The sequence below is a fragment of the Vombatus ursinus genome, unplaced genomic scaffold, assembly GCF_900497805.2.
Source record: "Vombatus ursinus unplaced genomic scaffold, bare-nosed wombat genome assembly UNPS02009062.1, whole genome shotgun sequence".
Classification (NCBI taxonomy): Eukaryota; Metazoa; Chordata; class Mammalia; order Diprotodontia; family Vombatidae; genus Vombatus; species Vombatus ursinus.
This window is the reverse complement of record NW_020948840.1, coordinates 7570157-7596862: the sequence shown is the minus strand read 5'-3', so window position 1 is coordinate 7596862 and position 26706 is coordinate 7570157. Positions and strand designations below refer to the sequence as shown.

The window sequence follows — 26706 nt, the reverse complement described above, 5'->3', positions numbered from 1 at the left end:
GGGGGGAGGGGTAATCTAAGGAGGGTGCTAAGATTAAGGAAGGCTGGAAAGCAATGTGTTGTAATGAAAAGAGAGCTAGATTCAGAGCCTAAAAGACCTGGGTTCAATTTATGGCTCTGACACATACTGGCTGTATGACCCTGGGCAAGTTACTAAATCTTTCCTTGTTCTAGTCAACATAAGTTTAAAAGAATATACTGATGTATATTACTAGAGAGAGTTTCCTCATCCAAGAGTTGCCTAAACCAATGAAATCATAAGTCCACTGCCTATCACAGAATTTTGGAATCAGAAAGGACATTAGTGATCGTTTAGTCCAACTGTATCTGAAAAGAATCTCCTTTGCAATGTACCTGACAAGTGATCATCCAGCTTGTGTTTGAATACCTCCAAGGATGGGGAACCCACTACCTCCCTAGCCAGCCCATTTGGACAACTCTAGTTGTTAGTACATTATTCCTGACGTTAAGCCTAAATCTGTCTCTTGGCAATTTCCATCCATTACTCTTATTTTCTCCCCCTCCCTGCCACTCAGTCTTCTCTTTTCCAGTTTAAGTATCCCCAGTTCTTTCAAATGATTCTCACGTGGTATAATTTCAAGATCCTGTGTTACCTGGTTACTTATTTTCTGGGCATTCTCTAGGTTATGAATGTCCTTCCTAAAATGTGATCCCCAGAACTGAGTACAATAGTGCAGGTGTGGCAAAGTAGAATAGGATTATCATCTCCTTATTCCAGAGCCCAAGGTCAAATGTAACCAAAGGTCAAATCAAATCTTTCAGCTGCCATACCACACTATTGAGCCATATTGTTTATTAAAGACATTTGTCATCTTCTCCATTTTAATATATTATGGATCATAGTCATAATGTATTTAAAATCATAAATTTAGGGCTAGAAGGAACATATAGATTTTGTTCAGTTCAAATCTTTCATTTTATAGATGAGGAAACTGAGGCTTGAGATGGTAAGTGGTTCACCTAAGGTCACACAAGTAGTTAATGACAGAATCAAGGTCTTGTATCTCAGAATCCAGCATTCTTTTCTCCATACCCTGCTGCCTCATAACACCAAATCTTTGGTTTATAAACATAAACCAATAAGTCCTCCTTCCTCCATTAGACAATGATTTCAGAAAATAACCAGCTGAGTCCCTCTTTGCTGCTGATAGTTCTAATGCCTCAATACGACCAGTTTTTAAAATTTTGTTAAACCATCCTAGACAGTTTCTCTAGGTTTTCTAGCCAGAGTGGCCAAATAATGCTTCTGTGATTTGGAGGCACACACACATACACACACACACACACACACACACACACACACACACACACACCTCTCCATCATCAGTAGTGAGGAGATTGTTTTCAGATGGGTCACCCACTTTGAACCTTCCATTAAACACTGGCAACTCTGTCACTGTTGCACAGGCTCAGCTGGGCCTCTTAGAAAAGGAAAAATGAGGCCGATTTCCTTTCATCCAAACTCCACATGCAATTCACCATCTCCAATTTAGCAAGAGAGCTCTTAGAGAGGAAGGATGAAGAAAGATTTGCTCTAGGGCATGAGCACATTAGGAGGCCTTCCCTGGTCAGCTAGCTGCCTGAAGAGTGGTTTCAAAAGAGTCTTTAATTAATAAGCCTGGGTTGCTGAAGTCAGAGCCAGTATCCCACCAAAAATAACAACCCAACTTACCACTACTGTTAAACTGAACCCAACCATGAGCATTTTCAACCTGGAGGAATTTCTGTGACAAAATATGAGTGATCCTGGCGGGGCAGAGGATCTTAATGAAAGCACTTTCAGTCCTAATGATAGCAAGACATAGAAACCACAGGCAACAGGAGTGCTCACAGAACCAGATTGACAGTTTTTTCAGTGACCACAAGGATGGCAACTGATTTTCCCCAAATTCTGGTATAATTTCACATGGTCAGCTCCTTACAAATTTTTTTTTAGATATATTCATTTAGTTCTTGTTTCATTTAAAATACACTCTGGAATTCTAGATATATAACACTCATTTAATTCAATGAAGTAAATATTTATTAAATGCCTACTGTGCATTAAACCTTGAGGATAAAAAAAAAAAAGATCTAATACAGATGTTGCTCTAACTTATGTGTGACCATGGGCAAGTCATTGAACCTCTTGGGGCCACAGTTTCTTTGTCTCTAAAAGAAGGGTGTTGAACTACATGTCCCATAAGGTCTCTCTTGGCTCTAAATCTATAATTTAATAATCTAATGGAAAACATATGTCTCACATATCACAATTTTACAAAGGAAAATAAGATAAGCTCAAAGGAGAGATCCAGATAAAGTGTTATTTGAGAAAGGCAGGTGTCATTTTCATCTGGGAGAGATGAGGCACATGAAGTGAGGAAGGGCGTCTTGGCACTTGAGTTGAGATTTGAAATATAGTCTTCCACAGCTGGAGATGGAGGGAGGAAAAGACTATATATCCCAGGCATGGGGGCAGGGTGTGGGCAAAGGCATAGAGACTGGCTAGCACAGGATAAAAAAGAGAAATGGAGTATTTTTATTTGGCTAGAAGAGAGAGTTCATGGAGGGGAATATCATGATATAAAATTCAAAAGGTTGGTTGGAATCAGACAGTGGAGGTTCCTGAATGCTAGGATCAAGAATATGTATGTATGGAACTATGCCCAATGAGCTATAAAACTATGCATCCCCTTTGATCCAGCAATACCCCTGCTAGGTCTATATCCCAAAGACATTTTTTAAAAAAGGGAAAAGGACCTATTTGTACAAAAATATTTATAGCAGCTTTTTTTGTGGTGGCTAAGAATTGGAAATAGAGAGGATGCCCATCAATTGAGGGATGGCTGAACAAGCTATGGTATATGATTGTAATGGAATATTATTGTGCTATAAGAAATGACAGGCAGGATGATTTCAGAAAAACCTGGAAAGACTTATATGAACTACGCAAAGTGAAGTGAGCAGAACCAGGAGAATGTTGTACACAGTAACAGCAATATTATACAGTGAAGAATTGTGAATGACTTAGCTATTCTCAGCAATACAATGATCTAAGATAATCCCAAAGGACTCATGATGAAGTATGCTATCCACCTCCAGAGAAAGAACTGATACTGCCTGAATACAGACTGAAGCATGATATTTTTCTCTTTCTTTCTTTCTAATTCGAGTCTTGTACAAAGTGACTAACAGGAAATATTTTACATGATTGCACATGTATAAACTGTATCAGATTGCTTACCATATCAGGGAAGGGGGAGGAGAGGAGGGAAGAAGGGACAGAATTTGGAACTCAATACTTTTAAAAAATGTTTACAAAATTATTTTAATATGTAGTTGGGAGGAAATAAAATATATCTAAAAAGAAAAGATAATACATGTGTATGCATTCATTGTGTAGGTAGATGTATATATGTTAGGTATATGTATATATGTACACACATATACACATACACAATACTTATGTACTTATATGTAAATATATGCCTATATGTACACATGCATACATACATCCACACACATACACATATAATCTATCTGTTTTGTTTTCATCCTAATCTTAATCTCTAGTACCTGGGTACATTCCTATCCCTCCATTCCCTTAGGCACTCCTTCCTTCTTGAACTTTTCTTCAGTATTTGACCTCTTTATTGATTATCAATTTACCCCTGGCTTCTATAATATAGCACTTTCATGACACTTTCTACCTCTCTGACAAAGTCAATTCAATTTTTAAATGTCTAGAGCTTAGAAGAAAAGATAAAGCAAAACAAATGTGTTTTTTCAAAGACTAGATAAATAATAAATGTTTAAGTTGAATTGAAAATAGATTTTACAGTCATCTGCATAGAGATGATAGTAAGTCTAGATAAGATCCAGACAAAATTCTAGAACATTATTAAATGTTTATGTTTATGGGCACTTAAGGAATGGAAGTAATGATCACTAAGGGTCACCATGTCTTCTTCAAGAACAGGTCATACCAGACTGAATTTCTTTTTGGTTTAGCTAATAAATAAGAGCTAACATTTATATAGTACCTACTATGTGCCAGGCACTGTGTCAAGCACTTTACAATTATTATAGCATTTGATCCTTACAATAGCCTTGCCCAGGGTCATACAACTAGTAAGTAACTGAGGTCACATTTGAACTCAGGTCTTTCTTACTCCCAGGAATTCCAGGGGAATTCTGTGGTTATAGTTCACCTGTGTTTCAGCACAGTACTTGCCAAAGTCTCATGCCCTTCTCTTTACCCCTCAGTTTCTTTGGCTTCCTTTGAGGTTCAGCTTTAATCCAGTCTTCTATAGTAAGTCTCTATTGATCCCTCTAGCTGCCAGTGCCTTTACCCTTCTAAGGTTATTTCAAAGAAATAATAAGAAAAGCATAGGAACATTTCCCACCAACACCTTGTCATAACGTGTCCTCCTCTTCCCCGCCTCCTTATCCCTCCCCCACACACAGACCATATTAGTCTCTGGGGATGGCAAGTGGATTAAGCCTACAGCTTAATTCGGTTCCTACATAGCATCAGTCCTACTAAGTTCAAGTCTAAAGCTGCCCTCTCCACCTTCCCAGAACCCTGGTTCTTCAGGGCTTCTCTGGTCTGGCTGCACTACCCACCCTGTAATCCTGATCTGCAAGAGTCCCGTGGCTTAAATTCCCAGGTCCAGGACTCCATTCTCTGCATTGAGAATTGAAAAGGACAAACAAAGCAGACCAAAACTAGCAGCCTGTTTCTTGGGACTATGTGGCCAAAGAGAAGATAGCCAATTCCCCCCCACCCCTTACAACATTGTGTCAACTTCTGTGAGAGAAGGAGTCCTTTACCCCTGGACAATGCCAGAGTGAGGGAGCAAATGTGAATAGCTGGGTAGATAGAAAGATACAGACTGTTCTGGCTACACAGCCAATGGAAAAAGGCTGCTCCCAATCATGTGGTAGACTACTGCAGGAGGTTCAGGTACGCATCAGACCTCCTTGTCTCCCAGAAATAGGTCCCTGGCATCTCTGTCTCAGGTGATCTGGGCTTACACCAAATCCCATTACTCTAGTATCATTTAAAATATTGTTTTGTTAGGTTCATCAGAAGGATGTGAATCAAAGGTATATCTTTAGGGAATAAAATTTTTGAGAACTATAACTTGGGAATTTGGTTTGTTACCATAATGGTTTATTATAGAATCGGTCCCTGGCTGCTTCTGCCTCATGAAAAGATTCATGCATCTCAAAGAGTTTTTGACTTATACTCCCTTTATATATTCTCAGTTGAAGAAAATAGCAATATTTAGCCCTAACAAAGGAAGACAATGGGGATGTGATAGCTCTCTTCAAGTATTTAACGGATTGTCACACGTGAAAAAGATTTGATTTTCACTGCTTGGTCCTACAAGATGGAACAAGGAACAATAGGTGAAAGTTGCAGAGAGGGGATTGAGGCCAAAGTGAGAACATTTTCTAACAATTATGACTATCCAAAAGTCAAAGAACATTACTAGGTGGTAATGAGTCCTCAACCAAGGGAGGTCTTTAAAGAGAGGTTGTATGACCATTGTGAGGGACATTGCGGAAGGGACACTTTTTCATTTACAGGTTGGACTAAGTGACCTTTAAGGTCCCTTCTACCTCTAAAATTGTGTGATTAGAAATAGTACTTATGCTGAATGATGCTAATTAGCCTTTTCTGTACTTACTCTATCTAGTGTTGTTGCTGATTGGAACCTCTGGAACTAAAGAAGTCACAAAAAAAAGTAAAAAGCCAAAATTCTGTAAGTAGAAAATAATGATTTCTATTGTAAAACTGGTTTTTACAGTGAGGGATATTATGCTGGGAAATCTTTAATTTTAAGTTTTATGTTTAATCATTTTAGCCCTAGAATTTAACTCTTAATGACTTTAGGGTAGTTGGTATAACGTACTTTATTACTCTGGAAAAATGGGAAACGCATGCCTGAGCACCAATAGGCACTAAGCTCCTATAGCTGAACTAAGGTACAAATTTCCCAGGTTTTGAGAGGGTGTCTCCCACTTAGCAGCCAAGAAATTGAATCTGAGGAACTACAGAAACCCTCATTTTGACCTGAACGAAAATGGGAAGGCAGCTATAGCTAAATCTGTGAAAAACACCCAGCTAGGGAAAGGGGGTAGGAGAGGTTAGGTAAAGTAAAATACATTTATACAGTGAAGAATTCATCATAGGATGAATTGGAAGGAACCTAAAGGACTATCTAATCTCCCAGTTTTCCCACTTTATAGATGTAGAAACTGAGACCTAGAGAAGTTAAACAACTTCCCATGGTCATATAGGTAGGTAGTCAAAAGAGAGGTTTCAACTGAAGCCTTTCAGAGGCAGGTCTCTTTCCACGGTACAAGGATGCCTCTCAGGATTGCATAAAAGAATCCAAAGCATATCAGGATATTTGAGGCAGATAGGTGGTGTGGAGCAGCTTGGTGGCACAGAGGAGAGAGTACTGGGCCTGGAGTGAGGAAGACCTAAGCTTAAACTCTTCCTCAGACACTTATTAGCTGTGTGACCCTGTGCAAATCACTTAACTCCTTTTTGCCTCAGTTTTTTCACTTGTAAAATGGGAATAATAGCACCTATCTCCCAGGATTGTTGTATGGATCAAATGAGATAATAATTGTAAAGCACTTAGCACAGTGGTAACTGGCACATAGTAAATGCCATATTGTTACCTAATAATATTATTATATTGTTATTAATATTAACAGTATTTGTGTTAAGATTTTGTGGTTGTGAGAGACAAGGGCTAAGGGAGAACTGTCATTAAGTTTTCATTAGAATGTAAGCTTAAGCAGAGGGACTATTCATTTTTGTCCTTGTATGCCCAGTGCCTGGAACGTAGTAGGTGCTTAATAAGTACTTGTTGGATTGAATGAGCAAGGTTAAAATTTTAGGTTCATTCTTTTAGGACTAGTTCTCCCACTGATCTTGTAAATAATGTGTCTTTAAATGGAAAAAATTCATCATTTGAAATAAAAACAAGAGACTTCTTCTATACCTTTAAACCTTACATGTGGAACTTCCTGATGGAATGAGTCAGAACTAGCATAACACCCTGAAATGCTAATAGGACCTAATTGTAATTAGTATTTCATGTCAGGAAACAGAGCCAGGGAGACTGGCTCTGGGGCAGATAAATGGAAAACAATGATTGGGTTAATATGGAAACTAACATACTACCAAAGCATTCTGAATGAGGAGATTGTATTTTATCCTAGAAGCAAGAGGGATTTAGTGAAGACTTTCAGACAGGGGAGTGACATGGGCAGACTTGTGCCTCAGGAAGATGATTTTGGCAGGTGTGGCAGAAACCTGGCACAATGGGAAGAGCACAAGATTTGTTGTCAGAGAACCTCTGTACAAAGTCCAGCTCTGCTACCGACTACTTGTTTAATCAGGGCAAGTCACTCATGTTTTCTAGGTCTGTTTCATCCTTTGCAAAATAAGACGGTAGGACTAGATGATTCCTGCAGCACCTTCCATTTCTAAATCTAGGATTCTGTAATTCCACACTGCAGCTAAAGTGATTTTTAAGCACCCATTTGATCACATCATTCCCCTACTCAATAAATTGCAATGGCTCTCTATTACCTCTATAAACTTTTCTGTTCAGCTCTTTAGGCTAAACTGTTCCCTAACCTACCTTTCCAGTTTCATTGTCCATTACTCTCTCTCTTGCACCCTTCAATTCAGCAAAAAGGGCCTTCTCTGTGTGCCTCACACATAACATATCATCTGCTGTCTCCATGTCTTTGCATTGGCCATCCCCTCTAACTGGAATGTATTCCCAGCTCACCTCTACCTCATAGAATCTCTCTCTTACCTCAAGACACAGCTCAAGCATTACTTTCTATATGAAACTTTTTCCTCATTCCCCCAACTCGTAGTGAGCTCTCCTTCTCAAACTACCTTGTATTTAGCTAATTTGTGTTTATTACCATTTATTCTCTCCACAATTATTCTATCCATACAGCTATATGGACCAGTCTCCCATGTTAGAATGTAAACTCCATGAGAGTAGGGGTTGTTTCATTCTTTAAATTTACATCCTCAGTGCCTAGAATAGTACATATTTAATAAATATTTTTTGATTGATTGATTGATTGCCCCTATGAAGGAGAGATTGGAAAAGACTAGAAACTAGAATATCAATTAGGAGACTAGGAAATAGTACAGGTAAGAGTTGATGAGAGTCTAGACCATTGTGCTGGTCATGTGAGTAAAGATAATAATTATTATTCGTGAAATAATTAATTTTTATAATTAATGACTATATTAATAATTTAATCTTAAAATAATTAATGATTATTAAGTTAGCATTTATATAGTACTTCAGTGTTTACAAAGTAATTTGCAAATATTATCTCATTTTTAACCTCACAACAACCCTAAGAGGTAAGTTTTATTATTATCCCCACTTGAGGAAACTGAGGAAGACAAAGGATGTGACTTGCCTAAGGTTACACAGCTGGTAGGTGATTAAAGTTGGATTTGAATTTAGGTCTTCCTGACTCTAGGTTCACCTTTATCCACTGTGCCACTTAGCTACAAATGCAAAATATGTTGTGGAAGCAGAATCAATAAAACTTGAGAAGTGATTGGGTATGGGAGTTAAAGAAGAGAGAAGATTTAAGGGTGTTTGAGATTGTGAACCTAGATGACTTGAAGAAACATAAAATTCAGAGAAATGACTATATGGAGAAACATGATCAGTTTCGTTTTGGACATGCAGACATTGAAATGCCCACAACACATCTAGGTAGAGATGTGGTACTAGTACTCAGATTAGAGACTAAGCTTAGATGTAGAAATTTGAGAAACACAAGAGATAAAAAAGATGATACACCAAAGAATACTGAAATGATGGAATGAAATACTGGAATGATGAGACAGGCTGAAACAGAAACAGGAGAGGTCAGTGTCATAAAAGCTAATGAAAGTGAGAGTATCTAAGAGTAGAGCGTGGTCAGCAGTATCAAATGCTGCAGAGAGGTCCAGAAGGATGAGGATTGAGAAAAGACCACCAGAATAAAGATGAGGAGAGAACAGTTTCAATCTGAGAGGCAGGATAGGAAACCAGATTGCAAGGGGTTGAAAAGGGGGAAGTGAGGAAGAGAAGACAATGAGTATGATGACTTTTTCTGTTGGTTCTGAAAGGAAGAAAACATAAGACAATAGGTGAAGAGGATGGCAAGGTCAAGTAAGACATTTTAAGGATGAAAAGAACCTGGGTAGGTTTGTAGGAACATGAAAGGAGCCAGTAGACTAAAGATCAACAAGAGGTAAGGGCATTATTAGGGGAGCTATCTTTAGTAGATAACAGGATCATAGATTTAGAGTTGAAAGAGACCTCAGTGATTATCTGGTCCAACCTCCTTATTTTATAGATAAGAAAACTGAGGCCCAAAGAGATTAACTTTGGCAAGTAACCTGCACAAGATCACACAAGCAGTAAGTGGCAGACCCAGGATTTGAACCTAGGTCCTAGGAATCCAAATCCAGCACTTACATCATGCTGTGTAAATGGACAGGAATGGAGTCAAGGGCACAAGTAGAGTGGACAGTACTGGCATGGAGAAGGGCCACCTCTTCCTCAGAGACTAGAGAAAATGAAGAATGAATGGGGGACATTCAGAAGAATTTTAAGGGATAAAATATGGGAGAAGAGAGAGCTCATGATGGGTGCTTTCATTTTTTTTCTAAGTGGGAGGCAAGGTCCTCTGCTGATAAAGAATGAGGAAAGGTAGAATAGGAGGCTTGAGGAGAGAAGGGAAGGTTTAAAATAACTGCTATAGGGAGTATGATTGAGAGTCAGCCATGGAAAAATAAAAGGATAATGTTGAAGTGATGAGGACCTAGCTGAGACAGGATCATATCAATTTGTAGTAGACCCTGTCACTGTGTCCTTCCTCACTCATATTCCAAATATCATGAGTTAGGGTGGAGAAAGCAGAGATGGTGGAAGTAAACCCAGGGTTGGGGATTGGTAAAGTGTGAATTGCAATAGGATATAGAGGCTAGAGATTCAAGGGTAGAAGAATGTGTATAGGTGAACTAATTAATATTAGGAACAAGACTGTGAAGAGAGGAAAATGAGACCAGAGCAGGGCTGATGGACTGAGAGAGCTGTGAGGAGTAGGGTGACTTGGCTTCAGTAAGAATAAAACCTAGCTTTAGGAGAAAGGCAGAAGGAGAAATGGAAGGATGGGAGGTTAATATTAGAGAGAGGAGTTTCAAAGTTCTGGATCACAGAGTTAGAACATTTCTGGGTGATGTTGGGATCAAAGGTATGACCATCCCTGTGAGTAACTGAAGTTATATTTTCATTGGAATGTCATCTTAAGGGCAAGGAATGTTAGGGCTCTAAAGTGAATGTAGGTTTTGGCCATGGAAGTTGAAGAGGATTGTGAACTGAAGACCAGGACATCTGAGGTATCACCTCAAATGTCCTGGTCTCCAGTTCACAATCCTCTTCATATATCTTATAGGCAGCTAGGTGGTGCAGTGGATTACGTGTCAGACCTGGAGTCAGAAAGACTCTTCTTCCTGAGTTCAAATCCAGCCTCAGAAACTTGCTAGATGGGTGATCCTGGGCAAATCACTTAATCTTGTTTGCCGCAGTTTCCTCATCTGTAAAATAAGCTGGAGAAGGCAATGGTAAACCCCTCCCATATCTTTGCCAAGAAAACCCCAAGAAACCTCAAGAAAATGAAGAGTCAGACATGACTGAAAACAACTGAACAAACATATATTGGAGTTCCCAGTTATGAGGGTAGAAGTTTGCTTGGAAAGGAGCACTGTGAACCAGGTACTGATTTCCTTTAATACAGAGGAAGAAAAGCTTGAGGGCTGGTATAGCACTGCAACAAAAATCAATTGATCTATCAAGTATTACATTCCACATACCAGGAACTGTTCTAGGTTCTAAGGAAACAAGAACAAAGAATGGAGCAATTCCTAGTCAATATGAGCTTACATTGTAATACATACATATAAATATACACATATATATTTGTGTGTATAAAACATAAAGTTAATAATTGTTATATTGTACATTGTATTATATGTATACTATATTATACACACACACACACACAAAGTAGTTTTGGAGGCAGGACACTAACATTGGAGGGAACAACAAAGATTTCATGAAGCAGATAGTGCTTGAGCTGTGTCTTAAAGAAAGAGGACTCTCTATGAAGCAGAGGAAATGGGGGCAGTGGGGAGCACTTCAGGCATAGAGGGTAGCCAGTGCAAAGGCATGGAGATAGGAGATCTGTGAGGAACAGAGGGAAGGCCAGTTTGTCTGGATAGAAGAATGTAAGAAGGAGAGAGTAGTGTCTAACGATACTAGAAAGTTATAATGGGACCAAGTTGTATGGGGCTTTAAAAGCTTTAAAAAAAAAAGGAGTTTATATTTGATTCTAGAGGCAAGAGGATGCCAATGGACTTGGTTAGTAAAGGAATGACTTGGTCAGGTCTGAGCTTAAGGAAAATTACTTTGGCAGCAGTATGTAGGGTGGACTGAAGTGATGAGAGACTTGAGACAGGGAGACCAATTAGAAGGTTATTGCAACATTCTAAGCAAGAAATGATGAAGGCCTAAACTAGGGTGGTAGCTTTTTGAATGGAAAGAATGGGTCAGATGTGTTGTGGAGGTATTGAGTGGATATGTGGCATGAGTGAGAATGAGGAGTACAAGATAATGCTGAGATTATCATCTTGATAAAGAGGCATAGACAGGTGGTGTGAATCTCAAAGGAAAAGAGGCTGTTGAGTGATGGCCACAGCGGGAGGGTCTGGGAGGGATATTGAGAATTATGCCTAGTCCTACTCTTGCCCAAGTGTATTCAGTGGGTAGGTTGTGGGGTGGGAGGAGTGAAAGAATTGCTCCAGGGATGGCCAGGGTTGTGCTACCTTTTAGGGGAAACCACGCTTCTTTGATCTCAGAATGATGGGAAAAGTATGAAAATAAGAGGTCTAGGAAGAAGAGATATTTGTTAATGATAGGAAAAGATTTCTAAAAGATACAATCAAAGAGGTTAGCAGAGTGGGGGAGGGATTAAGAATGGATAGGGAAGGATAGGGATGAGGTGGATAGAGAGGAGAGGCTGGAAGGTTCATGCTACCTCCAAGTGATTCCTCAGAGAAGTGACTACCAATTCCCATCCCTGAGAGGGATTGGGATTACAGCCTCTCCCTCCCAGAAGTAAAGATGAAAAGGAGGGGAAATAAAGGTAGGGACAGGCCCTTGTTGGAAGCCCCTGATTGTCTGGGTGGCTCAGAAGAAGTAGAGGGTCACGCCTCTGTTACAAGAGAGAAGTAGACCACAGGGTAATGGGTTCCCAGGTAGAAGTAGGTCTCTAAACTCGATCTCTGAATAGGCTGGGGATAAGTCATCCACCATCATCAGTCAAGTGGTTCTGCCTTGGCTCAAGACTCTCAGCTCCTGGCAGGGTACCCAAGCTCTGGCTTCCACATTGACTCCTGCCCTCTCCCACAGCCTAGTGGGCCAATGGCAACTCCTACCAGCATCAACACTTTCCTGCTGTTGCATACATACTCCCACCATCCAAGGCTATGTTCCATATTGGTTGTCTGTACCTGTGACTGGGGAGCCACTGAGGCCAGAGGAGGCACCCAGCAAAATTCTGAAGTAGAGTTAGTCTTCAGTGTCTCCTCACCTGCCTTGTTAGCTGCCTGCTCAGGGACTGAGGTTGGGGACCTCCTTCTCCTAAGAACCAAATGCTCTGGCGTTTATGGCTTCTCTGCCCCAGTCACTGCCACAGTGCTGCATTCCCCTTCCTTAGCATCCTCTTTCTCCTCACCTCTCAGATACCTATCTTGAGTCCCCTTCCCTAGATTATGTAATGTCTGTCTATTAAGGTATTAACTAACAAGGCTTAGCTTCTGCAAGGGTTTATCTGGGCCTGTGATTTTATCAATGGGCCAATTAAATGAGGCAGTGGATAATGTGTTGGACTTGGAGGAGGAAGATCCGAGTTCAAATTCTATCTCAGACATTTGCTGTGTAATCCTGGGCAAGTCACTCAATCTTTGTCAGCTTCAGTTTCCTCATCTGTAAAATGGAAATAATAATATCACCTACTTCAAAAAGAGGATTACTCTGAGAGAATTAATCAAGATAGCATGTTAAGTACTCTGCAAACATTTAAGTACTACATAATTACTAGCTGTTAATGTTAGAAATTCTTTGGACCCGAGGTGGGGAACCTGTTGCTTCTAGGCCACATGTGGCCCTCTAGGTTCTCAAGTATGGCCCTTTGACTGAATCCAAACTTCACAGAACAAATCCTCTTAAGAAAAGGATTTGTTCCTTAAATCTTGGACTGAGTCAAAAGGCCACACTCAAGGACCTAGAAGACCACATGTAGCCTAGAAGCAGCAGGTTTCCCACCCCTACTTCAGACCAATGCAGTACCTAATTCATTTGAAACCTATACCTTCAGGGGAGGCATTGAGACGAGCCCCAGCTCTGAAGTCAGGAGAGGTGGAAGGTTAAAATCTGTTATTGATGCTTACCACCTATGTAACATGACCTTGGGCAAGTCACTTAACTTCCATGGACCTCAGTTTCCTAAATCTGTGAAATGAGGGGGTTGAACCAAATGCCTCCAGATGTCTCTTCCAGCTCTAAATCTAGGATCCTAAAGTTGCCTGAGGGCACAGAGAGATTAAGTGGCTTGTTCATTGCCACATAGCTAGGCAGTCAATAAACCTCTATAAAGTACTTACTCTGTGCCAGGGACTGTGCTAAGCACTGGGAATACAAAAAAGGTAGACCCCCCTCTCAAGATGCTCACCGTCTAATGGGGGAGACACCCTACAAACAGCTATGTACAGACAAGTTACACCCAGCATCAACTGGAAATAATTAACAGGGAGAAAGCAACAGTACCTAGCAAAGGCAGGGCAAGAAATGAAGTCTTGCTGGCTTTCTTTCCACTGCACCAGGCTGCCTCTCTCTGCCAGGGGTTTTCCATTTAATAAAGGATTCTTGACAACTGAAAAATCTCTAAATCTCAAGGGAGTGAAGCTGCAATAGTGGGATGACAGGCAATAAACCTGATGTTTTGAAAAAGGAGGCTTAGCCTGGGGCCCTTCATATTATGTAACACAAATAACTCTCCACTCTCCCTACTGGTAAGGTTGCTCAGGTCTGAAGTGACTCTCAGTGATGGGATGATGACAGTTGTCACCGTCTGTGCCTCTCTGAACTCTCTCCCACTTTGGCCTTTGTTCTCTTCCTCTCTCTCCTTCCTCCTTCTTATACACTTTCTCTTATTCTTCCCCTTTCTCCCCTGCTTGTTTCATAGATTTGCCAGTGGTTACTCTTGGCTTCCACAGACATTAGGAAGCACTAAATGTGGCACTCTGGGCTAATAAGATTGTTGAACTGGTGATGCTAGAGACGGTGTCAAAGAATATCCAAGGGAGCGATCTACAAAGTGTCACATGGAAAAGTCCCCTCCCCAAAAAGGTAGAAACAAGGGAGGCAGATGGTCATCAAATTGGTCCCAAGCCCTGCACACACCCACATATAACATCAATTTGTACCTTAGCTATCGTGTATCCATAGCCATACAAAGTAAAGACTCTCTCCTTGCGTTATAGAAAGAGGATGTGTAAAAGGAAACCAAACCAAGTAACTGAAAAACCAATAATGTTCCTGGAGAACAGATAATGAATCATACTTATGTCCTCTCTGCCAAGACACTGGAGACAAGTGGGGCAGAATCTCGTGTATGTTGTCGGATAGGGTTATTGTATTAAGGGTTTTTGATTAACTGTTTTTCTTTCTTACAAAGGAAAGTTCAATTCTTGGGGTTTGGATGAGGAGTTATTTCCAGAAATGTCTTTCATGCGAAGATAAAAAACCTCAATAAAACATTTTTAAATTAAATCAAATTTTTCAAAAAGAAAATGAATTCCCTCTTTTTCAAAGATAACTCTACAAGATTTCTAAAATTACTTATGCATTTCAGGCCAATGGCTAACTTTATCTACAAAAGCACAATTGTCAATTGAGTGAACATGAATCTACTTAAGTAGATTCAAATATTTGGCCAAAACGTGGTTGAATTTTTTTTGACCTGTTTAAGTTGAAAAATCCTAATTTAAAGACTTAGAGTGATTTTGTTATCTTTATGTAATTTTGTGAGGGTTATAAATTTTAAATATTAATTTCTCTGATCTATAGACCTGAGGCCTTCATTTTTTTTAAGTCCATTCTTTAAAATGTGAGCCTCTTAGCTCAAACTAAAAGTCTCATAAAGACACACACATCATTTCCACCAAATACATCTAGACAGTGGGGAACATCCCAAAGTGTCTAAAGGACAGCAAATAGTTTAACAGTTTCATAATCTCTCTCATATTCATATTTCATGAGAAGAATCCCCAAAGTTTTCCAAAAGGCAATGTAATTAACCTATAATAATACCTAGGCTATCTCAGGGCAGTGTGGTATAATGGATAGTATGTTGGCCTTGGAGTCAATAGAGACCTGGGCTTGAATCATGCATCTGATACTTATTAGCTATGTGATCCTCATCAAATCACTTAATCTCTCTGAGCCTCAGTTTCTTCATCTGTATCATGGAGCTCATAATACCTGCAATGCCTCCCTTAAAGGTTTCTTGTAAGGAAAAACATTCTACAAAGTGACTTTTTTTTTATTAGTAAGATAACAAATATAAAGCTCTTCACACATCTTAAAAAGCTACATAAATGTCAGCTATTATTACATTATCTTGAAGTCAATATCAAATGAAAACTTTCACAAGTGTGAAATGATTAGACTGACCAACCAGCAGTCAAGTCTTATTTTCTGCAGCTTCTGTTGCTCTCTCTAGTACCAAGCCAAACTTATCACCCTAAGGTACTGTCAGATTATTTCACAATCATCTGTCCAAAGTGTGAAGGCCTCCCAGGGGAAAAGCTTTTTTTTCCTCTCTCATGACCCAGAAGATTGGGAAGCCATGGTCCTGGGGCTTAGAATCTTGGCCAGCAGTCAAGAAAAGGGTGTCAGGGAAGATGTGTTTACTTGCCTTGGGAAATCCAGGGCTTGCTGAAACATTGGCAAGGAACTTGGTACATGAATAAGTCTTTGGTTCCAGAATGCTGTTAACTGAGTGTTACAGTGGAGAAAATGCTGAACTTGGAGTTAGGAGAAGCTCCAAGTTTAAATCCATACTCTAGTGTTTATTAGTTGTGCAATTGTAGCCAAGCCATTTACCCTGTAAGCCTCAATTTGTGTCCCACACATAGGCTAAAACCATACAAGATTCTGTGACAAAGGCAACCTTAAGTATAATTTGCTCAATGATCCAGTGAGTATCAGCATCAACAAGGAAGAAAACATGGAGTCATATGCTCATCGAAGGTGCTAATCAGTAATAACCAGTGTTATTTATTTAGGATGTCCAATGCTGGGACCAAGTATGAGTATCTCCTACCATTGACAAGATTCTCCAGTTGCAATGTGGCATAGTGGATAGAGAACTAGCCTTTGAGTTAGGAAGACCTGAGTTTAAATTCTGCCTCTAGCAAACATTGATATTGACCCAGAGTTAGTCACTTAATTTGGTGGAATAGTGAAATAGAACACAAGACTATGAAGTCAGGATATCCTCAGTTCAAATACCACTTCAGATACTTACTAGCTGTGTGATCTTGAGCAAGTCACTTAACCTCTCTGTTCTTCAGTTTCCTCATGTGATGGTGTTGAATTTGATGGACTATGTTATCCTCTTCAGCTCTAAATCTATGGTCCTGTCCTAAAGTAACACTATATTCATTGCGTCCTTCCTAGGAATATTTCAAAGCCTCCCATGTGAATTCTACAATCATTCAAAAGAGATAAGCCTCGTCATAAAAACAAAGCAAATGAAAAATGTTTGTCGCCTATACCACAATGTGAATTTGGATGGACAGACTTGGCCAAGAAGCGTTTTATAGCTTTTTTTCTATAGCAAAACACACATGAAAAACCTAGAGAATATGAGATTTGATTAAGTTTTTGTTTATTGATTTCATGAAAGGATTTTCCTTGGCAAAGCAAAATGCAGCCTTAAAGACTTTCCTCAGATAAGGTGTCTCTCATAGGTATATCAAAATTGTACAATGTTATGACCAATTTGATTATGGAGATTTTGTTCAATAATCTTCTAGGTATTAACATCAAATGAGGTACCCATTCATTCCAAGTATTCATCGGTATCACAGAATGTGCCAGCATATCACTGTGATTAGAGTATTGATCTTAAAGAAGACCTGTGTTTGAATCCTACCTCAGATTCTGTATTTTTTTCTGAAATTGTGATTGCCATGATACCTTCAACAATACCTGTTTTGTAGTTGCTATGATTCTTTTTTTAAGGTAAATAAGGATATATTTGTTATTTAGTATTTTTATCATTGCAAATGCTATATTTCTTAATGAATGAATTGAAATTACTTTTAAAAAATCTATCAAGGGAAAACTATATATTTCTTGATTAAGGATCCAATTGCCTTTTCACTGAAGTACAGGCCTCCTTTGATAACAATCAAGTAATTTAGAAATAAATAATTTGATCGAGACATATATTAAGCACTTATTATATGCCAAGCATTATTTTAGGTGTGGGATGAGGGTGGGGGAGTGGTATAAAGACCATTCCTGCCCTCAAGGAACTTATATTCTAAGGCAAAGGCAACATGTACATGCAGCAGATACAAAATAAATGCAAGGTCTTTGGGGAAAGGCAGAAACTAGTAGCAATTGAGTTCAGATTGTGTAGTACTTTAAAAGCTACATGTGGGAGCAGCTAAGTGGCGCAGTAGATAGAGCATTGGCCCTGGAGTCAGGAGGACCTGAGTTCAAATCTGGCCTCAGACACATAACACTTATTAGCAGTATGACTCTGGACAAGTCACTTAACCCCAGTTGCCTCACCAAAAAAAATTTTAAAAATAAAATAAAAGCTAAATGGAAGAGTTTATACTTTATCCTAGAGCAGAAATTCTTAACCTTTTTTGTGTCATGAATCTCTTCAGTAGTCTGGCAAAATCTATGGATTTCTTCACAGAATAATGCATACATTTTAAATGCATACAACAAAATGCAGAGGATTTAAGGGAAGCCAAAAGTTAATGATAATAAAGTTGTGTTTTTTCACATCATTCAATTTCACAGGCCCCCTGAAATCTATCTGTGGATCTTTTGGGGACTTATGGATCCCAGGTTAAAAATAATAGTAAACCATTGGAGTTGATTAAACAGGAGAGTTACAAAGTTAGATGTGAATTTATAGAAAAGTTCTTTGACAGCGATGGACAGAATAGATTGGAGTAATGAGACACTTGAGGCAAGGAGATCAATTAGGAAGCTGTTGCAATAATCTAGATAAGAGATGATGAGGACCTGAACTAAGGTGGTAGTTGTATGAGTAGAGAGAAAGGCCCTTCTTGTATAGATGTCTACTTGTGCACCCTGATCATATGAGATAATTTTCCCTAACCATCCTTTCCCCTCTTTCCCCCTACCCAGTATATTCCTCATTCCCTCTTTCATTATTTTCTTAAGATCAAGACATAACAGTCATTACCAGACCTTATCAAATTGAACTCCCTCTATGAATCCTGCTAAAGGCTACTTTGAAGACTATAAATTGCAGAATTTTTACCAATCTGCACTGGTGAAGAAACTAGCCTCACCAACTGGAGTTGTTCCTTTCACAAATGAAATCATAGGTCCAGTTTAAAAAAAAAAGTGCCTGTCATTGTGTGGCTTCCTTTTCATATGAAAACAAAAATGTTCCTTCCCTCCAAGAGGCTACATTCTAATATCAATATTCTCCTGCTGATGTTATATGACTACAAATCATTGTGTGCAGTGGTCTCAGAAGAATTCAAATGATTTTGACAACTTAACAACTCAAAGGCTAGTGCTGGGTGTGAATAGGATGCAGGATTTTTACAAATGATGACTTAAACACAAGAAGAAGAAGGGAAGACATCATTGAACATAAAGATTACTGTAAAGAAGGAAGGCCACTCATAGCAACAATGAAAGGCAACAGATGGATAAAACAAGTGGTATAGTACAAATGGGTACCCTTAAGAGGTGAAAGAGAAGGAAACAAGCATTTACTAAGCACCTACTATGTGTCAGAGACTATGTTAAGTGTTTCACAAATATTACCTCATTTGATCTTTTTAAGAATTATATGAGGTAGGTACTATTATTATCCCCTTTTTACAACCGAGGAAACTGAGGCTTGTGGAGGCTAAGTGACTTGCTCAGGGTCACACTTATCAACTGATAAGTGTCTGAGGGTGGACCTAGGCCTAGAGTGCTGGGCCTAGAGTCAGGGAGGTCTGAGTTCAAATCTGGCCTCAGACACTTACTTATTAGCTATGTGACCCTGGGCAAGTAACTTAACCTCTATTTGCCTTTATCCACTGGAGAGGGAAATGGCAACCCCTTCAGTATCTTTGCCAAGAAAACCCCATTGATAGTATTGGTATGCTATTGTCCACAGGGTCACGAAGAGTCAGACATGACTGAACAACAACAAAGACATGTAATAAAAAGGTACAGAGCAATGATAATCTTCATTGGTGAAGAGAGTATACACAACAATGAAATTATGGCAAATTAAAGTAAAACATAGGCTCAATTAGATTAGAGCAGGGGCTCTTAACCCAAGACTTCTGAACTTTTTAAAAATTTATTTTAACTGTATTTAAAATAATTAGCTAACTTTGTAATCCTATGCATTTTATTGTATGTATTTAAAGACATTATTCTGAGAAAGGGTCCATGGGCTTTATCGGAAAGCTAAAAGCGTCCATTACACTAAAAATATTAAGATTCCTTGGATTTCAGGGACAGAGTCTCAAGGCAGGGATAAGAGATTGAAGACCATTAAGCAGTTCAGACATGGGGCAACATGGTTATGGAGTGAAAAAAAGAATAGATGTGAAAGACATTTTGAAGAAAAAACTGGTGAAAGTTTATAATTGACTGCATGTTGGAGCCAATGAAGAGGAAGCCGTTATTGTTCAAATATTCTTTACCAGTCAGTTTTATTTAACAAACCTGGCCTTTCTGTGGAGTATTATGTAAAAATGGATTTTACTAGAATTGAATGTCACAGTCATATCTTTACAAGACAGCTGACTCAAATTCAAATCTTATTACTCTGCCTAAAGACATATTTTTCCTTTCTCGATATTAATTTTTCCTCCCAAGAGCTATAAAACATATTTATAATGTCTTTATCTGATTGATGGGCAGAACTAGGCCCATGAGCAAAGTGACTTTCTCGGGGTGAGTGAAAAGGTGAACAGCAAAATGAGAAGTAGAATGTACTGTTTTGAACACTGAGCATTTGACTTATTGAACCTGACATCATTCTATAATCACTGTGTTATAAGAATAGGCAAGTTCCACAAACCATAGGCAAAGTAGGCAATGGTAATGTCCATGCCTACAGGGCTCTCAAAGTACATTAACAGTGCTTTTCTGCTTTGGGATGGGGCCTCGCCCTATGAAAGTCAGTGAGATAAACATAAGGAATGAACATGTTAAGTTCAGTAATCAATAGCTATGAATCTGACAAGGTCACAAATTCAGGTAGAATGACAGCATCAGAAGGGAGCTCAGAGGCCATCTGATTCAATCTGTACTTGCAGCAGAATAATCTTTATATCATCCCCAACAAGCCATCATCCAACCTTCACCTGATGCCCAGTAACAGAGAACCCATTTCCTTCGGAGGAAGCCTATTCCTTGAAATTTTTGGGAAACTTTATTAGGTGGTTTTCCTTACATCAAGCTAAAATCTTCATCTCTCCACCTTACCCTCTGGAGCCAAGTAAAACACTATTCATCCTGCTTTCATGAACATACCCAATTCATTTAACTAATCTTCATATGACATGATTTTGAGACCCTTCCCTAACAAAGTGTCCTCTGTATGTTTCCACTGTCTCAATGTCCTTTGTAAAAGTGAGGCTACCCCAAACTGAACATAGTAATTCAGATGTGACCTTATTAGGGCAGACGAAGGTGAATCTACTGCCTCCCTGATACTGTATGCTATGTCTCTCTTAATGAATCCTAAAGTTGCTGTGTTGGCTTTCATATCATGTTGCTGATTCATATTGACTGAGCAGCTATCTAAAACCACCAAATCTGTTTCTTTTTCAGGTGTGTCTAGCCATGCCTCCTCTACTTTGTACTTGCAAAACTGATTTTTTGTACTCAGAGGTTGGACTTCACATTTATTCCTAATAAAGATTAGTAGATTCAGTCTAACATTCTAGACTGTCAAAAATCTTTTAGGATCCTGACTCTCCTTTGAATGTGTTAGCTCTCCATTTCAGCTTCAGATCATTGGGAAATTTAATAAATTTGCCATCTGTACCTTTATCCAGCTCACTGATAATAATTGTAATGACTAGGGTGTTATCTATTCTCTGCATATCTACAGGCCTTCTTGGATAGTATCCTCTACACATGCCAAGGTCCATTACAAAAGTGAATAGTCTTTAAGTAGGTGGGCCTTGTGAGGATTCTTGCGGAGTCCTTTGAGGAGGAGGTTGTGGGACAAAGAGAGGAGCAGAATAAACCATTCAAGCAATAGAGTTCTCTTTCAGAAAAGCTACTGAAGCCATGTGGTCTGGTGGACTATACCACAGGCCTGAAAGTCAAGTCTGAGTTCTAGACCTCAGTCTCACCAATCGGCTCTCTGGTCCTTAGCCAGTTCTTGTTTAGTCTCTGCGGTTCCCTCTCGGGTAAATAGAATAGAGACTTTGTTGGGATTCAATGACTGGTAGGCTATTTACAAACATTTACATGGTTGAGACTTCATGACTTATGAACACAAACTCTCATCCTGCAATTGGAAACATTTGGAGAAACAAACAACAAAGTAGTTTTAGGCTTGGTGTGATAACTTTTATATTTCCATTTACCAGATCCTATAGTGTTTAGGGCTTGTTCATTCTTCTGCCTCCTTCTGCCTTCCCTATATTTCTCTTTTGTCTCTAATTTTTACTTATCCTCTTAGGTTTGGATTTTTGCGTTTCTTTTAAAACATAAGGGGAAAAAAAATCACAAAGGAAGGCAGGAGAGGCAATAAGCCTAAATGACAAAAAAGAAGCAAGATATAAACTGCAGGCATCTAGATGCTCATTGGAAGAACCATAACCAGCACAGGAAACCCCTATCTGTACCAGAAGGGAAGCTCCCTCTTTGCAATGATTCTCTCTCTTCGCAAAATTTGAGAGTTCGAAGGAACCTCAATGGCCATCTAATCTAACCCCTACCTGAAAAATAATTCCCAATAGAACATGTCCAACTAGTCATCCAAACTCTGTTTGAAGATCTCTAACAAGAAGGTACCAATCACCTTCCAAGGCAACCTATTCCACTTTTGGACAGCTCTGATTGTTGGAGTATTTTCCCTGACATAAGGCCCAAATCAACCAATCAATAAATAAGCATTTATTAAGTACCTACTATGTGCCAGGCATGTGCTAGGCACTGGCAATAGAAGTACAAAGAAATAATCCCTACTTTAAGGTGCTTACTTCTATCATTGCTACTGATTTCTTCCTGGTTTCACTGTCCTTTTGCAGCCCTGTGCTGTCCAATACAGCTGCTAGCCTCCATTGCCCCTCTACCATCATGCCTCTATCCTAGAACTGATGTTCCCTCCATCACCATGCCTGCTGTATTGCACAAGACCAGAATAAACTAAGCTGAGGGTCCATGCCACCCATGATATCCACCATCAGTCACAGAATCAAATTGACCTTCTTGTTGTTCTTCACACACAACACTTCATCTCCCATCTCCACCTTTGCATTGGCTGTACCCCATTCCTGGAATGATCTCCCTCCTCACCTCAACTTTTTAGAATTTGTTGTTTCCTTCAAAACTCAGTTCAAATGGCATCTTCTACATGAAACCTTTCTTGATCTCTCTGACTACTAGTGCCCAAACCACACCCCCAATAACTTGAATTTATTTTGCATAAATTTTGTGTATACTTATTTATACACATGTTGTCTCTCACAATAGAGTGCAAGTTTTTGGAGGATGAGGATTGTTTGATTTTTGTCTTTTTATCCCCAGCGTATAGCACATTGCCCGGCACATTGTAGGTACTTAAATGCTTGTTGATTAATCAGTCGTTTGATTGGTAATGCCAGTACCTCACCCAAAGTGGCTTCAAGATCTGCATGTCCTCTCTGCCTACCAACTCAGTTTTACCCAAGCGCCAGAATTCAAAGTTGCAGATATGCTTAAGAGCACATAGAAAAATAAAAGTATAATATTATATTATTATATTTGTATAGAACTTTACAATTTTCCATGCCCTTTCACAAAGATTCTCTCATTTGATCGTACACTCCTGCCATCTTCTTGCCGGCCATCTTGGAACCTGGACCAGAGACCATGCCCCGGAGGACTTTATTCTTTCAGCTCCAGAACTCCTGCCTTGGTTCTCCTAAGGTCCTCATTGGTGAATGCCTTACTTGTGGTTCACTATACCAAGATGCTTGCTCTAGGCACACATCACTTTACTCTTCCACCATCTCCAGTCCACTTGCCATCATTTTCCGGTTGTGGAACTATAACCAGATCAGCATTGCCACTGCTTCTGAAAGGGTATATCAATCTACTCTCCTATGACTGCACTCATCATCCTTATAACTTTTTAAGTGAAGATATCCATTCCTGGTGACTATTGCCCTTTCTGTGTTGCTTCCTCCTATTGGAATGTAATGGGGGCAGGACTAATCTTCACATTTGTTTTTGCATACTCAATGCTTAGTAGGACAGTGCTTTACATATGGGAAGTACTTAAATAGTTTTTCATTCATTCATTTATTAATTCATTCATCTTCCCATGAAAAAACTGAAGCTACTAAAGGTCATGTGACCTGGTCAAAGTCATACAGTCAGTAAATGGTAGAGACAGAAGTAGAATTCAGTTCTCTTGACTACACGTTTAAAATCTTTTCCACTGTAGCATGCAACATAAAATCACCTGATTGAATCAAGAGAACATAGTAGTGGACTGAGAAGTCATATCTAAAAGTCATTGAACAGAAGTCTATGAACAAAAACAAATGTGTCAGAAGAATCTGTGAAGATTAGAAGGAAAAGGAAACAGCCACCAGTCCAGAAGCATCTGAGGAAACCATTAAAATGAGAACTTTGTTATGGAATGGGGAATTATAATGAAGCAAAAAGATCAATCAAGAATGAAAAAGTCAGAAATGGTGTCTGACTTTTTCAATCAGTCAGGGTTGTCATGGATACTGAATAATTCATTAATGCATGGCTCTATAATCATCCTGAGAAATAAAGACTGCCTGTGCTTATACTGTGGACTAGTGACCTCATCCCAAACACATAACTAGCGTGGAGCGATCAGGGCATGTCAAATATGAGAGGAGAGTGTACTTCTCCCTCCCCTTGCATGTCTGCCAGCACATACCACTGTGTGGCAAAATCACTTCAGGGCCATTCTCCTCAGGTCCAGTCACTAAAATGCACATCTCAAGAATGCAATGGCTTCTCCCAACTCTCACTTGAATGGGGCTTAGACCACCCCACTGTCAGTACCAGTGCTGCCTGTCCATCATTCATCTCTTTTTGTCTCATATGAAAGTATGTCCAGTCATGGCTCTTCCTGAGAGTTATTAAAGTGATACGTGTTATATCATTTTTCTGTCATTAGGATGAAATAATCCATCATTTATGGATACGTTTGGGTTGTAAGGAAGCTGGTGGCATTTAGATGTCTTTCTAGATGTCTCTAAGCATCCCTAAGTTCTAATATTAGAAACAGGATGAGAAAGAATAATGAGGGCTACTATACATCCCCCTAAAATGTTGAGTTCAGAGATGGCAATCCTTCATGCCTAGCAGCCTTTTCTCTTGTGTTTTTTCACTTGTGCCTGTTACTGTATGCCAATTTTCTACTTAATGTGGGGGTAGAGGATGAACAGTAAATCTCTAAATAAATTTGAACACAGTAATTACTCAACAAGATTCAAGATAGTTTTATTTACTCAGTCAATCTCTTGTATATTCAGATTTGTCTGTCTGGGGTATCTAACTTGCCAACTACATTATCTCTCTTGATATTGTTTTGTCCTTTTCTACCAACACTCAGAGTTATTTTTCCCAACAGGGCCCTGGGGTATGGCAGCAGAGAAGAAGGGTCTTTCTGAGTTCAGGGCTTTCTCTACTAGAATCACTGCTCCTAGGAATACTTTGCTTACTAGGACTCAGATTCTTTCACACAACACTACCCGTCCCCCCATATATACTCCTTAACACACCAAAATAATGAGTCATCAAGATCTTCCGCTCCACGTCCCACGAGAATTTACTCTGTTCCTGTTTATAGCCCACACCCATGTCATTTCCATTCATTTCAAGCCTATTTTGTAATGTAGCACCTGAGACCCCACCCCTCACTCCCTTGTATGTCTCCAAGCAATCTACTCCAACTTTCAAGGTACTCTGTGGGTCAGGATCCACTCAAAACCAGAGCTTGTGAGCCACCACCAATATATACACTTCTGATAAGCCAATCAGAAAGGACAGATTAATTTAAAGCAAAACTCTCAATCAAATAGCAGAGAAAATTGATAAGAAAAGAACTCCTCATACCCGAAGAGATGTACTCTCCCACAGGTACAAAACTGTCTGTGAGTACATGTACACATGCAGAAATACATATGAACAGAACATGCATAGAAGTACACATGCAGAAAACACATATATGAAGGCACACAAAGCAATGTATATAGCTCAGGCATATGCATAGAAGGTTTGAATTTGACCAGGGTACATATGTGCCCAGGATAACTCACTGATCAATCAACAATCATTTATTACTCATATCTCTGATGCAGCAGAGTTGCCTATTCCCTCCACAGTGTCATACCAATCTTCTGTACTCTGCTGACCATCATATCCCTGCTCTCTTCTATGTGTCTTGTCATTTCTTTTTTCTTTTCTTTTTTTTTTTTTGGCAATGGGGTTAAGTGACTTGCCCAGGGTCGCACAGCTAGTAAGTAAGTGTTATGTCTCTGAGGCCAGATTTGAACTCTGGTCTTCCTGAATCCAGTGCCGGTGCTCTATCCAATGTGCCACCTAGCTGCCCCATGTCATGTCATTTCTAATGTGCATCTCTCCTGGTATATAGTTGTGTTTGATGGTCTTCAACTATTCAAATTCTTTGATCTATCAGCTGTTCTCTGCTACCATGTGCTGGGGTAAGACTATAGGCAAATGAAGGTTAATCTCCTTTAGGCCATAGATATAGCTCAGGTGCTAAAATAATCATACCTATCCAAGCATCCAGAAAAGGCCACCAGAAGCCCTAATTTACAATTCAGTCTGTTCTTTTGACTAACCCTTCTATTTCTGGTTAGAGATTCCCAACCACCTACCAGATTTGTTATAAAATTCCTTTTAAATCCTGTCAAATCCTATTTTGGGGACTCCACCCAATAATAACACAAAGAAGCTGTGCTACTCTGGAATGAGAGAGCTCCCTCAGGTCCCATAATGCTCTTGGTTACCATGGAAATTAGACTGAAAGCAAGAACAAAAGAGTTAGGTGACTCTAAGAACTC

The 26706-nt window shown here is 39.4% G+C and overlaps 1 protein-coding gene across 2 annotated transcripts in view; it reads left to right on the top strand.

The window, feature by feature from the left end:
• Window positions 1-26706, top strand: part of VIT (vitrin) — a 153946-nt gene that overhangs the window by 27799 nt on the left and 99441 nt on the right. For both annotated transcript variants that reach the window (XM_027850499.1, XM_027850498.1), the window contains exon 3: window positions 5705-5770. In XM_027850499.1, coding sequence (XP_027706300.1) covers window positions 5705-5770 — 66 coding nt within the window. The remainder of the gene's footprint in view (window positions 1-5704; window positions 5771-26706) is intronic.